At 38.5% G+C, this 15,598-nt stretch overlaps 1 protein-coding gene and 1 pseudogene across 1 annotated transcript; one reads left to right on the top strand and one right to left on the bottom strand.

The window, feature by feature from the left end:
- Positions 1-1,660: 1,660 nt before the first annotated feature.
- On the top strand, positions 1,661-9,082 carry LOC117462601 (apolipoprotein D-like). Its single transcript, XM_034104874.1, has 5 exons — positions 1,661-1,679; positions 7,089-7,222; positions 7,420-7,541; positions 8,176-8,264; positions 8,841-9,082. Exons 1-5 carry the CDS (start codon positions 1,661-1,663, stop codon positions 9,080-9,082), a joined length of 606 nt encoding a protein of 201 aa, XP_033960765.1.
- A 2,326-nt stretch (positions 9,083-11,408) lies between these two features.
- Positions 11,409-14,021, bottom strand: LOC117461712 (apolipoprotein D-like; annotated as a pseudogene).
- Positions 14,022-15,598: the final 1,577 nt, after the last annotated feature.

Below are 15,598 nucleotides of genomic sequence, written 5' to 3'. Positions count from 1 at the left end.
GACACGGAAAAAAATTGCGAAATCGTGTTGGTGAACACGAATCAATAGATTAATTTCATGACTATAACACGATATGCCATGAGACTGTGTAGTTATATAACCTTACAGGGACTTTTAAAGCAGACTTTTGTGAGTGAGTGCGTCATCACAGCTGATAAACTCCTGTCTCATATTTCCTCGACAAACCAAGGCCACACCACAGCTGCCAAATCCGGGGATTTGCTGTTGCTGGTTAATCTCATTACAAGAATTAATTAAAGGGAAAAATTGCTGACGACTTGGATGCAGTTTTGAGGAGGTCATATCAGACAAGACAGAAGTATTGTCTAGTCCTTCTTAATCCTCACACAACATACTCATGCTAAAGCCATGCATGTTCTGCCAGTAACAAAAGCAGATTACATTTGATTGAGTTGTTTGTGGTGAGAATTACACGTGGTGTCATAAGCTCACATGACAAAGTGTTTAAAAGGATGATTGAAAGAATACAAATCAATATAAATCAATATATTTAAATGAATACAAATCACCACAGTTGATACAAACATCATGCTTATTTATGATGTATTTTAGAATCATTTCTTTTTTTTAATAAGCGCTATTTACAGAATGGATGGTAATTATCCAGATTTCAAGGTTGTTTCCCCAATCATAATTTGCATTTTTATAACATTGTGATGCAAATATCCAGCTTAACACATTTAGGATTGTTTGTTATGTTTGCTTACTGAGGCATACGACACTTATAATGCATAGTCAGGAATAAACTAAGAAGATTTCATGCTTTTACAAGAATAACTGTAGAGTACATTTGATTTCCAACAACTGAAATCGACGTAGACAAATCAGTCACAATGAAAGAAAAAGACAAATGGGCGAAGGGAAATAAATGGAAGAGGAATATTTAAATAACTTACCTTCAAGTTCACACTAATGAGCAGACCTGGGAACTGGTTTTGTATCAATTTGGTCAAAAAAGTCAAACAAGTGAAGGGAATACCAGCTCACGACGGTCTCTCTCTTCAACTTCCAACTAAATGGCCTTCCTCGAACCAGCCAACTGCTCTGAGTGTTGCCAGCTAACTGCCTTAACTAAAAAAGACCTCTTAAATACCGATTCATTTCATCTCCATTAGATGGCCTTATCTCCGGCGGTAAGCCCTCCCTGTCCTGACATCACTATGATCTCCCATCCAACTGCCCGCCGCACCTTGCCACTGATGTGTAATTACTGAAGCAGCACTGGTCCTAAGCATGGAGTGCTAAACCTCTTTCAACATTTACCTCACTAATCCCTTGTTAGCGCTTTAGACCATAGTTAAGACACCTAAATGCTTAGCTTCCTTTTCCAGTTGCAAAATGTCGCATGCCCTCTGCTCTGAGGCCACATGCAGAGAAGCTGTGACGCTGTTTGCAGACTTTTTTTTAAATCTAGCAGATCAGTCTTGTTTTTGTTTTTCTCACATGTCTAGGTAGGGTGTCAGTAATATGCTCCCCAGGGGGCCGAGGGGTTGACCCAAACATGCTTGTTGGTAATTTTCTAGAAATCCGACTAAATGTTGGGCGGATGATCCTCTCAGACCTCTTAATCTGACAGTTTGTGCTCACCAACCGCTTACAGCAAGACCCTGCACTTCTTTGAATTACGTTTTTCTCTTTAATGCCTGGTGGGCAGAAAGGTGTGCACAGTTGGTGGGCCGGGGGGACAATTTGTTAAACTGTAGTTATGATATGAAAGAGCGGGGACAGACTGATGTTTCTATCGTTTTCTACAAGACAGCAAAGAGCTCCTGCAGAGTTGAGTGAAATTAGAGGTCACTGAACCCTTGTGAGGTTGAATGGTCTTTCAATATACCACAAGGTAAAATATGGCAGTAAATAAACTCGTGAATTTTAAAGCTTTTATTTGTCCCAAAACGGTGGTTGTTAACAAGTGGCTAAATTATGATGCTAAACGTCAACGCGCCACACAGAGTCTGACTAAGGTGGTGACATTAAAGGTGGTGTGTAACTTATTTCAGATACACTTTTTGTTATATTCCATGGAATGCTCTTAACATCCCGATAACAATGAATATATTAAATGCTTTGACAAAAAATACATTAAAAGAATTCCATCTGTGGAAGCCGTGGCGCTGTAAAAAGCACGACCAATCATCTGAGCCGGCCCGGCTAAAGTAACTTGATGGCCTACCTGCCTGTCAGCCTTCCATCTGTGCACAATCTTATCTCGTGCCCTCATTGGTCATGTGCGCGTCCGTGTGTGTTGGAGGAGGGGCTCTGTAAGGAAGTGGCAGATTTTTGGTTGTGTACTATCAAATTCTAGAGCACTCGAGCTGGTTTCTCCAAAATTACATACCCCACCTTTAATAATAATAATAATAATAATAATAATAATAATGCATTTTATTTATATAGCGCTTTTCACAACTCAAAGAGAGGGTAAAGTCATTTAAGTCATTTAAGTCATGGGACTGTGGATTATACCCTATATAGTCTATGATTATACCTTAATGTTGTTTTTCATTAGTTTGAAAATGTAGAACATAATGCCTTTCCTATTAGCCTCAGCTTTTCTGTAGCCTACGCTTAGTGCAACTGGTAGCTTGCTAACATACTAAACCAAGATCGTTAGCATGGTTAGCATTAAAGCATTGTAGCATTTGCACTGTCACCCTTAGTGTTCTACAAACCTAATAATATAGCGCATTGACAAGATGTCTCTTTTAAACAATCATTCTTGATCTGCCTTCCCCTGATACAAAAAAATGTAATGCCTTTGTTAAGATCTGAAAGCGACCGAAGTCATGTTTCTCAAAATGATTTCCCAATGATGAGAACCGAGCAGCTGAATATTCTACTCCTCCTCAAAACAGGAAGAGGTGCACCTGGTCATCAACAAAGCTTTGGTACACTCTGTCATGACAATTATGCTAATTTCGTATTGAAAGGGGTTTAATGTGTGCCAGGAAATGACTCACCACACCATTACAGTACATTACAATTCGCATTACAACCAATTCAGGCTTTTACCCTCTGTATACTGCAGCACAGACACATTACACGTGAGTTTCCTTCAGTCATGCTGTTGTTCAGAGCAGTTTGGACATGGAGCGTCCTCATGCTGCAGAAGAATAATAGTGGAGGGATGTCATTATAAACACCAGAGCTGCACTGAGCTCTTATATCAGTGACCTTTAGCTTTAATAAACTGTGTCAGTCTCCTGTGACCTGCTGCTGCTGCTGGATGTGTGTTCAGTTTGTTGCTGTTACAGCTTCTAAAGACTCTATAGACATTCATAATAGAGCTTTGCAGATAGAGCCTTTGCTGTCAGGGCTGCTGGACTTTGGAACAAACCGCCTGAGAAAATCAGGGTCTTTAATTAACTTTAAAAACACACTTTTTTAGAATAGCTTTTATGTGTTTATATTTGTGTTTTATTACTAGCTTGTGTTGTTTTATTCTGAACTGTATAATGTGTGAAATTACAGGGTTTCTGGTATATGTTATGCTCTGTGTGTACAGAATCTATATGTGTTCGTTTTCATGTAAAACATTTTGTGATTTTGTTTGAAATGTGCTGTATAAATAAAGTATACTACTATTATTATTATTATTATTATTATTATTATTATTATTATTATTATTATTATTATTATTATTATTATTATTATTATTATTATAGTTTCAGTCCATTACTATTCTAATAATTACTGAACGTCTTGAATCTATTCTCTTTTCATTGCAGTTTGCATCATAACAAAACAACTCAGTTTAAGAATTACACCTAATGTATTTATCCTCCAAACATAGACATCATTTCATCATAATTTAAACCATGTGATTTGAATGTAAGATAGAAATGCATAAACCTTTGTCTTCATTCCAAAGGTGAAAGTCCATCAATGTGATACTTCAAATAGAAACATCAAAAAACAAGCTTAACTTTTAAAGTAACATTTTATTGCCTTTGATTATGGAAAATGTCCCAACGCTTACAGCCTGACAGAGAATGCCGTTCGATGAAGTGTCATCTTATATGCATAATATACACCGAGCCATGTTGCAGGGATTTTCTTATTGCACATATTGTAACCTTGGTGTTGCATGTTTTAATCTTAGTCTTTGTACTTGTTTTCCTCTGAAGCCATCTTCTACTTAATGAACACAAAAATACATATATTGTAAAAACAGCACCAACCTGTTCCTTTATGGCTTATCAATCTGCATCCTTGGTTGCAGCTGCATCACTGTTTTGTCAACGAGTGCATTAACTTCGATTTAAGTTTTATTAAAATCAATAAATGCTACATAAACCTGATTAATGTAAGTAGAAACTGTCTGTTTGAGCAGGAGACAAAAAGGTAGATTTCTACTGAAAAGAGACTTATGAAGGATTTAGGGAATTAAGAGAGCAGAGCATTAGGACACCTAAACCGCTAATTTAAGAATCTCCTTGGTGTAAGCTTTTTCTGAGGGATTTCTGTCCGTCTTGTTTGCACCCAGCATTATAGAGTCACAGTGAGGCTAAGGGATCAGAACAGGTTTACCTCCAGGAAGAGGACCGGCTATAAATTCACAGAGCACAAACACACGTCCATCTTCTAATTGCAGGAACAATCTGGAGTCCGGATTCCTTGCCATTGAATGACAAATGTCCCAGAAAGCTGTAATCCCTCAGAGGTGCAAGTCTTTTACACTCAGTGGAAATCTTGTTTAGGTCTCGATTACTGTGAGATTTAGGATGAAGAATCCCTGAAATAACTGGCAAAGCCTTTAGATCCTCATTGTATTACATTCAGGTAATGTGTACTGACACAGTGAATGTCATTCAAAGTTTCCATGGGAAGTTAAGCTGGGGAATTTTGGAGATATTCGATGCAAAATTAAACAAAAAACATGACATTTCAACAGATTATTTTTTTTATTAAGTAGAACAGAACAAGTTTTAATTATTTTATTGAACAATTATTTATTTCATTGAAGAACGAAAACAGGAATGTTGAATTAAATATCACTCATTCCCCCCAACCCCACTCATTAAAAAATGAACAAAAATGCACCCCCCATCCAAAAATCCCCACGAAGTCCCATTCAAAATGTTACATGAAAAGAGCCCTTCTCCTTCCAAAAAGTCCCATCAAACAAAAGCAAATCTTCCTTCAAGCGATCCTCCGCATTTTGGCTAAACCCTTTCAGTCAACGGGCTCTTCCTGGGCCTCATCAACATCCAACTCTGAGTCTTCCTCTGCAGTGTCACTGTCCAGCCTTGTTGAGGATGGCTCTGTGTCCGGCTCAGAGAGCCTTAGGTTTGCCCGAATGCCAACCAGTTTGTGTGGTCTCAATAGCCATGCAGTAAGCAGTGTGCTATGGCATGGATATTCAAGTGTACTTGAATGGCATCTGTTTGTTTTAGTCAAGATTATGCTAAAATATACTTTCCCCAACTATATTGAAGTTCCCTATGAAGAGCCAACCTTCAATTTAGAAAATTCCCAGTTTAATCCCGTTAATTCCCGTGGAAAGTTTCCATCTTTGAAAATTCCCGGAATTTTGCAACCCTATTCAAGATTTCACTTAAGTATACAAACGTACGACTTAAAGCAAATAAAACGAAAAGTATTACAGAAAGTCCCTTTAAAGAGTTTTATACTCATATATATATATATATATATATACTCATCATATTATTGAAATATTGTATGCTTTAAAATGTAAGCAACAGTTAGTAGCTTGTAAAGTCATTTATATTGGATTTAATTTAATCGCTTAATATATATCTGTAAATAACTTGGAATTAAAGCTTTAACATAACGAAGTAAAAAGTACAATATTTCCCATCAGAGTGTAATATAAAGGTGTAATTAGATTGAATTATTCAAGTAAAATAACAATTACTTCAATACAATAGCACTTGAATACATTTACTTTCAACTGCTGTAATTGAAATGTTCTTGCTCGCCTAATACTGTAAAAATATGCCTATTTATTATATTATACATTTTTGCTACAACTACTTAATGCTACAAAGACACCATCTTCATCTGAAAGCAGTGGATGGGGAAAACACATCTACAGTAGGTAACATCAAGGGACTAAATTTTATTTTTATGTTGTGAGACACTTGAGGAAAATATCTTTAGGCAGGTAATCTTGCAGGAGCCTCACACGTTTGTATCAATGAAGAAGAACAGCTCGCACCGTGACAGTCTCCAGAGGACTGACCGAACACCTGATCAGAGGCTTTACAATGCCCTCTGAAGTCAAATGGAAAGTGAAATGATTAGCAGGGCCTTCTGCACGATGTCTGAGGCTGTTAGGCTAAATGTAAATCACTGTGGTGTCACATATTGGATCCATTGGACCTTTAATTTGTTTTGAGTCAAGTTGCTCTGATAGCTCCACAATGCATTGAGCTGAAGGCTGACAACAAATGCTCACAATGGCAGACTTTACATGTTTGGCATGTGATGTTTACCCTGTTCACCACCTTAGTCTAGCGTGTTAGCATGCTAAGGTGTGCTGCTGTACTTAGCATTACACATCATGTACAATACAGGCAGACGGTAATCTCAATAGAGAGTTTGGCCCCTAATTTAATACATTACAAAATGCACTTTTACAACAAATAAATGGTGGTTGAGCATTTCATATATTATGTTTGAATGTAATAATACAGTATATGTCATTCATTTTTTAAATATAGTAAAACCAGAGGAAAACTTCAAGTTTAGACGTTTGTGCATTTTACTCAAAAGTCGACCTCACTGTGGAGCTTCTGGAAAGATCAGTGGGTTCACTAAAGTTAGTAGGATCTTTTCTGGATGTCTATCATCTCTACTTATGTCAGAGTTCTTTGTGTAAACAGGTGCATATTCTCCCACAAATGTATAGAAACAGCCTCACATGTTATCGTAAAGGAGGGGCTGATGAAACATATCTATAAAACTCCACCAAGACGCAGATCTTCCCTTCTACCAGTTATACAGGTAAGCAGGAGGCAGTTCTCCTTTTCTACACCGGTGTCTCTTTTTAAATGAATTTATTATAATTATTCCAAATCTGTATAACTTTTTGTTTTATCCAGGTTGTGGAGAAAACATGAACGCCATCCAGGTAATTTCCCTCACTCTGCTGTCCGTTCTGGCGGCCAGCGCTCAGGTCATCATGCCAGGAAGATGCCCCCAGACGGGCGTCCAGGAGGACTTTGATACTGCCAGGGTGAATACAAACTTTATTAAACTCTGTTGGGAAACAAGGCAGCATTTAATTCATATTTCATTAAGTTCCAGGAGTTAGCAAATGAGGCCTTCTGGGACCTGCTGTAATAAACAAAAATTGCAAATGAATGCCTCAAGACTCTGCAGCTCTTCATCAACAGTAAATTGATGTTGTGTTGTTGTGTGTTTCCTCTGCAGTATCTTGGTAAGTGGTTTGATATCCAGAGACTGCCAAACACCTTCCAGAAGGGCGAGTGCTGCACTGCCACCTACAGCCTGCAGAGCCCCGGAGTCGTTGGTGTCCTCAACAGCGAGCTGCTGTGAGTACTCCACATGCATACATTCACTTTTTCATGAAGAGTTTGACCGCTAGAATGTACTTTCTGGAGCTATCACTTATCAAAAAGGGGGTTTCACTTTACTGTGAAGGCTAAACTAAGTTTTGTGAAGCCTGTGACTGTAATTTACATGTACTCAAGTACTTCTTACAATACATACAACTTTGATGTATTGTTACAATACTTGACTTTTTCAATTGTAAGCGAAAGGCTTGTACTACACTACATTATGGATGGGATTACTGTGCTCTTACTTTACTACTATATATTGAAAATATATATTACATTTAGATGTGGTTACTTTACAGATTAAGAGAGCACAAAATAAACACATGATCAAGTTATAAAAACATGATGCTGTGGTTTAGATTAAACTATCCAACAGTTTATAATGTAGGTAACAGAGGATGCTACTGTTAAAGTTCTCTGTAGCAGGAGTAGTGATATTCTTAAAATATGTTACTCTCTGAAAGGTAGCATACACCAAAACACTATGACTTTTACATTTTTCTGTTCATACGTATTTAGGACTTTCACTTTCAGACTTATATTATAACAAAAAAAAATTCCATCACTTTGTGTAAATATTTCTAAATGTATGTTTTGTTTCTTTTAGTTCTGATGGTACCATTAGCAGCATCAATGGTTCTGCCACCGCCAAAGACCCCTCTGAGCCCGCCAAGCTGCAGGTCTCCTTCTTCGAGTGTAAGGACATCTTATTTATTACGAACCTGGAAATATAACTGTTCCAACACTCAGAGTTACAGTTGAAGTGTCCTCTCTATCAATACTGTTGAACAAGGGTGTCCAAACTACGGGCCGGGGGCCAAATGCGGCCCACGAGCCATTTTTAATCGGCCCTCAGCAAATTAAAAAAGTACAATGGAATATGGCCCACAAATTAAACTTGTGCTTGTCTTATATCGTACTTTTCAAATATATATACGTACAAATATATTACACAGTATTCATGTGTTGGTAATCACATTTTTTAAAGTTGAAAACATTTTCTAACAAATGTAAGTTGATAAGACAAAAGCCCAATAACTTATTTACAAGCTTGAAATATACCCTTCATATTTCCCCTTATTATAAGCAATCTGAGGCTTCTGTTTTCAGGAATGAGCTGCTAACAAAATAAAGTAAACTCTATGGAGAGCTGGGATGTAGGCAGTTTGTTTCCTAAATCCTTTTCAAGTATCAAGAATAATTTACCCACATTTGATTGATTTTGCTAACTTATCATATATCAGTGACATTACTGTCTCTTTTCACCTGCAGACGCCCCCACTGCTCCTTACTGGGTGCTGTCCACTGACTACGAGAACTACTCTCTGGTGTACAGCTGCACCGACCTCGGGGTGCTGCACTTTGACTTCGCCTGGATCATGAGCAGAGAGCCCACCCTGTCCGAGGAGACCCTGGGGGAGCTGCAAGGCATCCTGTCCTCCATGGGAGTGAGCGTGCACAAGCTGCTCACCACCGACCAGTCCGAGGCTGCCTGCAGCTCCATGAGCCTGTAACTGAGTCAGAGGAGGAGGCCTGCAGGCGCACATGTGGTTAACTTCTCACTGTTTGTCTCATGCAAAGTCAATGCAATACACTTATTTAAACAGCAGAGCAGGGTGTTGGTGTCTTTTCTATGTTACTGGGAGGTCTGATGTATACACTGTTGATAATGTGTATTGTTGGGAGGTTATAGGTTACAGCTTACTAGTTACCCTTTAAAATATGAATTAAGAAATCATTATACATTTGATTACCCTTTGTTAGAAAAATATCACTCGTCACCGGCTTGAGCTTCAATAATCAGGATACATGTATTTATTATCCTTGAAGTAGCCATCACATACAGAGCACTCGTTCCATAACAGTGTCCCTCAGATGCTTATAAACAAGAGAGGGTGTTACACACACAGTCACAAGATGGAGAAATACCGGTTCAAAGCAGTATACAATGTTTAGTTTAGATCAGCTAAGGCCCACATCAGAAATGATCATGCTTGTCATATGTCTATCTCCATAGAGGCTGAATCATCATGTTATCATCATATGCGTGAAACAGTCCTGCTGCTGTTCTGGGTAATCACACATCCTGTTACGTACACATACAGTTGGGCCTTTGTTATCATGTGCTACTCTGATATTGGAAGAGTACGTTCAGTATTTTCCCAACACCTTCGGTGACATTTACAACTTAAAAAAAAACAGGGCAAAAAGCTGAGAATTCATTTAAACAAACCTTTATTGCTTTCTGGTTTTATTTCGAAGCATTAAACACATTTATCAAATGGTACACAGTATAGTGTGGTACTAAGCAGGTAGGAATGCATTTATGAATGAATTTACCCCAAACATTAACACTTAACTGAAGTCATTTTAATAACCAGTAAACAGTAAATGACAATATGGTGAACTTCATTTGTAAATTGTACAATATGAAGTTATAATTGCTGACAAATACTACATAAAGACACATTCAAATATCTACATTATAATTAGGTATTAACCATGTCTTAAATATTTGTTTACTGCTTGTAAATTCTAATTAATCTAAAATCAGTAACACCCTTAGTTGTGGTGGCGTTTTAATCGCCTTTTTATCGCATTTAAAAGCCACCTCTATCGGGGTTGTGGGTTTTGACACGCCTCTCTTTGTTTCCAAACAACTCAGCGGAGATCGTTGTTGAATTAGATGAGTTTTATTTCAATGGTCCAGACAACATACAAACAGGAGGACACATTTCTTCACTTCATAGTAAAATAAAATGATCAGTCTCAAAAAGAACATAAAGAACACGGTCAAAAGACTTTTCCGCTTCCCCGTCTCATCACCATCAGCTGTGTCCTATCAACCTACCATATATGGGCATATATGCACGTGATACTGACGCACATATCATAACAAATAAGTGAGCCTTAAATGAATACATTTTAAACCATAGTGTGACTCACAAAAATACCTGATAATCAAGAGTTTAATCTAATTTATATTATTATTAAGCCTAACATTCAGACAATAATAACAAAAGGAAAATGGCTCTCACATACCAGCCCCTAATTGCTTATTACATAGCAATTAACAATAATAATATATCAACAGTCATTTTGACAAAACATATAACATCCATCCGTAGCATATTTAGCATAACTAAAGACAAATATCGGTACAATGTTTTCTGTGAAATGAAGTTAAAATTAAAAAGCATAACATGGAAACAAGTGAAGCACTAAAAGGTAAAAATTGTACTTAAGTACACCACTGGGAGGTAGAAGTGAGTTTCAGTATGTAGCACACACACATTTTAGATATTAAATGTTAAAGTTCTTATATTTGTGTATGTGGTTAAGAATGAAGCTCAAAATATTTGTCGCGATGAGCCGCCATCATTGGAGCATGTTTAATATTTACTGCCATAACACTTCATTATGTGCAGAATGCTACACCAGCCGCACAGGTCAATAAACACACATCGTCTGTTTAACTGGACCTTTACTGGTCTTTTGCTGCTGCTTGCACACAAAGATTTTTTATACTTCTTTTATAATTTGCATTTGTTTGTCAGCTCTTATTTTATTGGTGCCATATTTATTCTCTGTAAATGTGTGCAATTTCAAATACAATGCTCCATTTGAGACATAACTGGTATATCATTGGGCTTGCATAATGAACATTTTACAAGTTTTTGAACAAGCCTAGTTCAGCACAACACTGATTTCTTTCCACATGTGTATTGCATTGACTTTGCAGAATGTATACAGAACGAGGCACAGCACACACTGCATACAGAGGTGTGTCATGTCATGAATCTATGTCCACATTCCTGTAGAGGCTGAAACAGAAGCTTTTTACTGGCTCATGGCGCTGCAGAAAGCCTCGTCCTGGTTGGTCGGGACCATCTTACTAACGTCGACTCCGATGGAGGACAGGATGCCGTGCAGCTCCTCCACGGTCTCCTCAGGGAAGGTGGGCTCTCGGCTCAGGATCCAGGAAAACTCCATGCGGAAGATGCCGTAGTCTCTGCAGCCGTAGACCAGAGAGTGACCCTCGTAGTCTGTGGAGAGCACCCAGTAGGGACCAGGGGGAGAAGCTGCAGGAGAGACGAGAATCAGAGTCAGAGCTGTTTAAATATTCAGTACACAAGTTCCTTTGATGCAGTCAGAGCTTGGTAAAGCTGCATTCTCCCACTATGCTCCCTTTTTATGGAATACGCTGCAAGTAAAACTTTGTCTAGAGGCACTTCCTACTGTAAATGCTTTTAAAGGTATGCTACGATTAGCCCTTCATGAAACATGTAACTGTTTTACCTGATGCTATTGCTGATGTGATTATGCTTCTTGCCACTGCACAAATGGCCTTCTGTATTTATATTTGAATTGTATGTTTTTTTTGTTTAATGCCTTTGTTTTATGTTGAAACTTGTTGTGTGCCGTGTTGGTCAGGACTCCCTGGAAGAAGAGATCTTGTATCTCAATGGGACATTCCTGGATAAATAAAGGATAAATAAAATAAAAAAAAGTATACAGATCCAGATGTTTGCAGATGATACTAAAGTCTTCAAGGAAATTAAGTGTAAAGAGGATGCAGAAAAACTCCAGTCAGATCTCAGGGAAATACAAAGATGGTCCGAGTGTTGGCAGCGCAAATTCAATGCAGCAAAGTGCAAAGTAATGCACTTAGGTTATAATATGGGTGATAATTCAAACACTATAAACCTATCCGAGACTCAGAATGAAAAGGACCTTGGGGTGAATGTTGACAATACCCTGACATTTAGTGACCATATCCGTCGGGCAAGTAACAAAGCGAATGGTATCCTAGCAATGATCCGCAGATCATACACTTATTTGGACTCTGACGTAGTACGTAGTTTATACATCTCTCATACTCCTCGAGTATGGGAATGTCGCTTGGTCCCCCATGTACAAAAAGGATGCTGAGCTCATCGAGAAAATACAGAGAAGGGCAACGAAGCTGGTTCCAGAACTAAAGGACCTACCATATCAAGAACGACTGCAAAGTCTTAAAATCCCGAGTATGTATTATAGAAGGGCGAGGGGAGATATGATCGAAGTTTTCAAATATCTCCACAACATCTACAAAACATCATGCCCACTACAACGGGATTATAACACCAGGACTCGTGGACACTGCCTCAAGTTGAAGAAACAGTACTCAAGACTGGCTATTCGCCGCAACTTTTTCAGCCTGCGTGTGGTTGACTTGTGGAATGATCTGCCAGAAAGCTTTGTCACATCCAAGACGGTTAACTGTCTCAAATCCCGCCTCGACCACTACTGGTCAAACATCACCTTCACTTTGGACTATGTGACTGTTGCCAGCATCCATAGTAAATAAAGAATCAGTGATCTACTCATTTATTTATGAGCGACTAAAAGGCCTTAGGCCTATTACAGCCGTATCCTATTGATTGATTGATTGATATGTAGCACTAAAAAGATAATGCAATTTCAGGATTCTTGCCTTTTTCAGCTTGTATATTCATGGTTCAATGCAAGTTGGATAAAGTTAGCTAAATTATATGTTATGCAACTGAATAACCCCGAAATGTTAGTTATTAATTCTTTACCATTGAAGGAGACCTCCAGCTTGACGGGCTCCGCGGGGTCCTTCACCTTAGCAGATCCGAGGATAGAGTTAGTAGATCCATCAGCACTGAAACAAATAAGACGAGGTAAAACATTAAATAATTACTTTCACTCATAAGTCTATTATTTTGAAGTTCTATTGTATCTTATATCCTCCTTTTACCAAATGCTTTTATTTCATACATTTGAAACAAGTATAAAGCTCCATTTGTGAACCTGTGTGTTCAAGGGGTAAGGATTTTGAAACGAAGCTTCATTTATAAAAAGAAAAAAAGCAATATAGTATAATGTGTGGCTTTAAAAAAAGGAAACATATATACAGCCTTCCATCAAAGGGTTGTGAATTTAGACAACTAAATACATAGTCATCTTAATGTAGGTGCAGTTCCAACAATATCATGACGTTAAGCAGTTCCTTTAGGAAAAAAGGATCATATTCAAACCCTTGCATTAGAAAGCGTAGGCCCTAAAGCAGCGTGTACTCACAGCAGCTCACTGTTGAGGACCCCGATGACCCCGGGGCTCTTGGCGCTGTAGGTGACGGTGCCTCACTCGCCTTTCTGGAAGAATGTTGGCAGCTTCATGATCTCATACCACTTACCAATGTACTGTGGAGGAAACACAGGATTTCAAATTAAGACAAATTACTTCTAGACATTCAGTTGTTGCAAAATAGGCCCGATTATCACACTGTACATAACATTTATTGTTAGCAAAGAGAAGATGAGTTTAGTATTCACCATGGAAGAGTTAAAGTTGGCCTGAACTGCAGGTTTGGGACATCTGCCAAACCTCAGCGCTCACTGCCAGCATAGACAGCAGAGTCAGGGAAATCACCTGCATGGCCTTCATCTTGTCAACGACCTGCAGAAAACACAGCAGCACTGTTAAAACATTTAGCTTCTCTGAGGGTTAACTACAGAGGGAGATAGCTGAAGACATACAGAGGTAGAGTGGTGGCTGCAGGCTGCTCACCTGTGAGTATTCAGGGTTATTGTGTACAGGCAGGTGTTGAGTTTTGAGGGTCTTTTAAAGATGTCAAGCTTCAATATTGATCACATTCTTCAGCCCCCTCCTGTGTTTCCAGCTAGAAGAAGTGGAGTGAGAAAGTTGGCACCTGTTTAAATAAAGAGACTGTTCAAACAGGCCTCCCAGCTTGTGATGTTTCTAGAAGTAAATCTATGTTATTCTTCTTTATCTGCCCATTCATCTAAAAAATACCAACTTTTTTTCTATACAATGTTTTTTAAAGGAAGAAAATTAGACAAGATCCAAGCAACTAAATGTATCCCAGTGGTCCAGTTCACAAAATCTTGACTTAAAGTTACATTTCTCATCAAGCAGATTTGAAAAGTTTTAAAGAATTTGAATATCTTAAATACATATTCTCCTTATCCTAGAGATGATTTCATGTTATTAATAATAATAATAACTTGAATTTATATAGCGCCTTTCATAACCTCAAGGTCGCTTTACAAAGAAACATACAAGGACAAGACTTAAAACATAAAAAAAAATTAAACATAAAACAGGGGGCAGAAATGGAAGTGTAAGTTGGGGGGGGAGTGAGTTATTGTTGGAAGGCCATGTTTAACAGTTGAGTTTTAAGGGTTGATTTGAAGATGTTGAGAGAAGGGGCGTTGCGGAGAGGGAGTTCCAGAGGATGGGGGCAGCAACACTGAAGGCACGGTCCCCGAAGGTGCGGAGGCGTGAATGGAGAGCAGGCCAGAGTCTGAGGATCGAAGGGTGCGGGATGTATGGGTGGAGGAGATCTGTGAGGTAAAAGCATTAGCTGCTGTTCTCCAAAAACCAAGGTTAATATCTGTTAGCGATGGAAAAACATTCAAAGAAGCGCCCTCTGGTTCTTTTTAAGAAACAGAAAACACTTTTCGCTGCACTCTTACCAGTCTTTCAATTTCCAACCAAAAGTGCTGTCTCAGGTGATCATTTATTGCATCTTCCCGCTTTCACAGACAAAGTGTTCACTAAAGCAAGCACGGTGTAGAGGGAGATGAATTGGGCACAGGTGCATCTGCTTTTCTTGATGCTCCCACAGCAGCTCTCTCCCCCTCCGATTCATTTTTAATCCCTGCCCTGCTTTTAAAAGAAAGAGCTGCAAGGGCCTTGGAAACCACTTTGCACTGGAAATGGGTTTAGGGAAGCTGAGGCAGTCTGGGTTGGTTTATCAACAGAAGAGATGGAGGAAACAAAATCAGACAAAGAGCTGCAGGACAGAAATGCTCATTAAAAACATTCAAAAACAACGGCTTCAGTTGAATTGTAATCAGTTATATATTCATGTCAATGCAAAATCTAGATTTGTAATGTTTTGCCTTGAAATGCTTCAGAGAATAAATCTGTTGTCTCTTGATGATGTAAGTCTGTTATTTTCAGAGATGATGTTTAAAGTGTTTGTAAAGCTCAGTCCA

Source organism: Pseudochaenichthys georgianus, chromosome 17, assembly GCF_902827115.2.
Source record: "Pseudochaenichthys georgianus chromosome 17, fPseGeo1.2, whole genome shotgun sequence".
Classification (NCBI taxonomy): Eukaryota; Metazoa; Chordata; class Actinopteri; order Perciformes; family Channichthyidae; genus Pseudochaenichthys; species Pseudochaenichthys georgianus.
The sequence above is the reverse complement of the archived record's forward strand: the minus strand, read 5'-3'. Positions and strand labels throughout refer to the sequence as shown.

Excerpts from the sequence above, each read along its gene's own strand:
- LOC117462601 (XM_034104874.1), top strand. Across the intron at positions 7,542-8,175 it reads GTCCTCAACAGCGAGCTGCT|TTCTGATGGTACCATTAGCA; the intron begins GTGAGTACTCCA and ends TGTTTCTTTTAG. Across the intron at positions 8,265-8,840 it reads GCAGGTCTCCTTCTTCGAGT|ACGCCCCCACTGCTCCTTAC; the intron begins GTAAGGACATCT and ends TTTCACCTGCAG.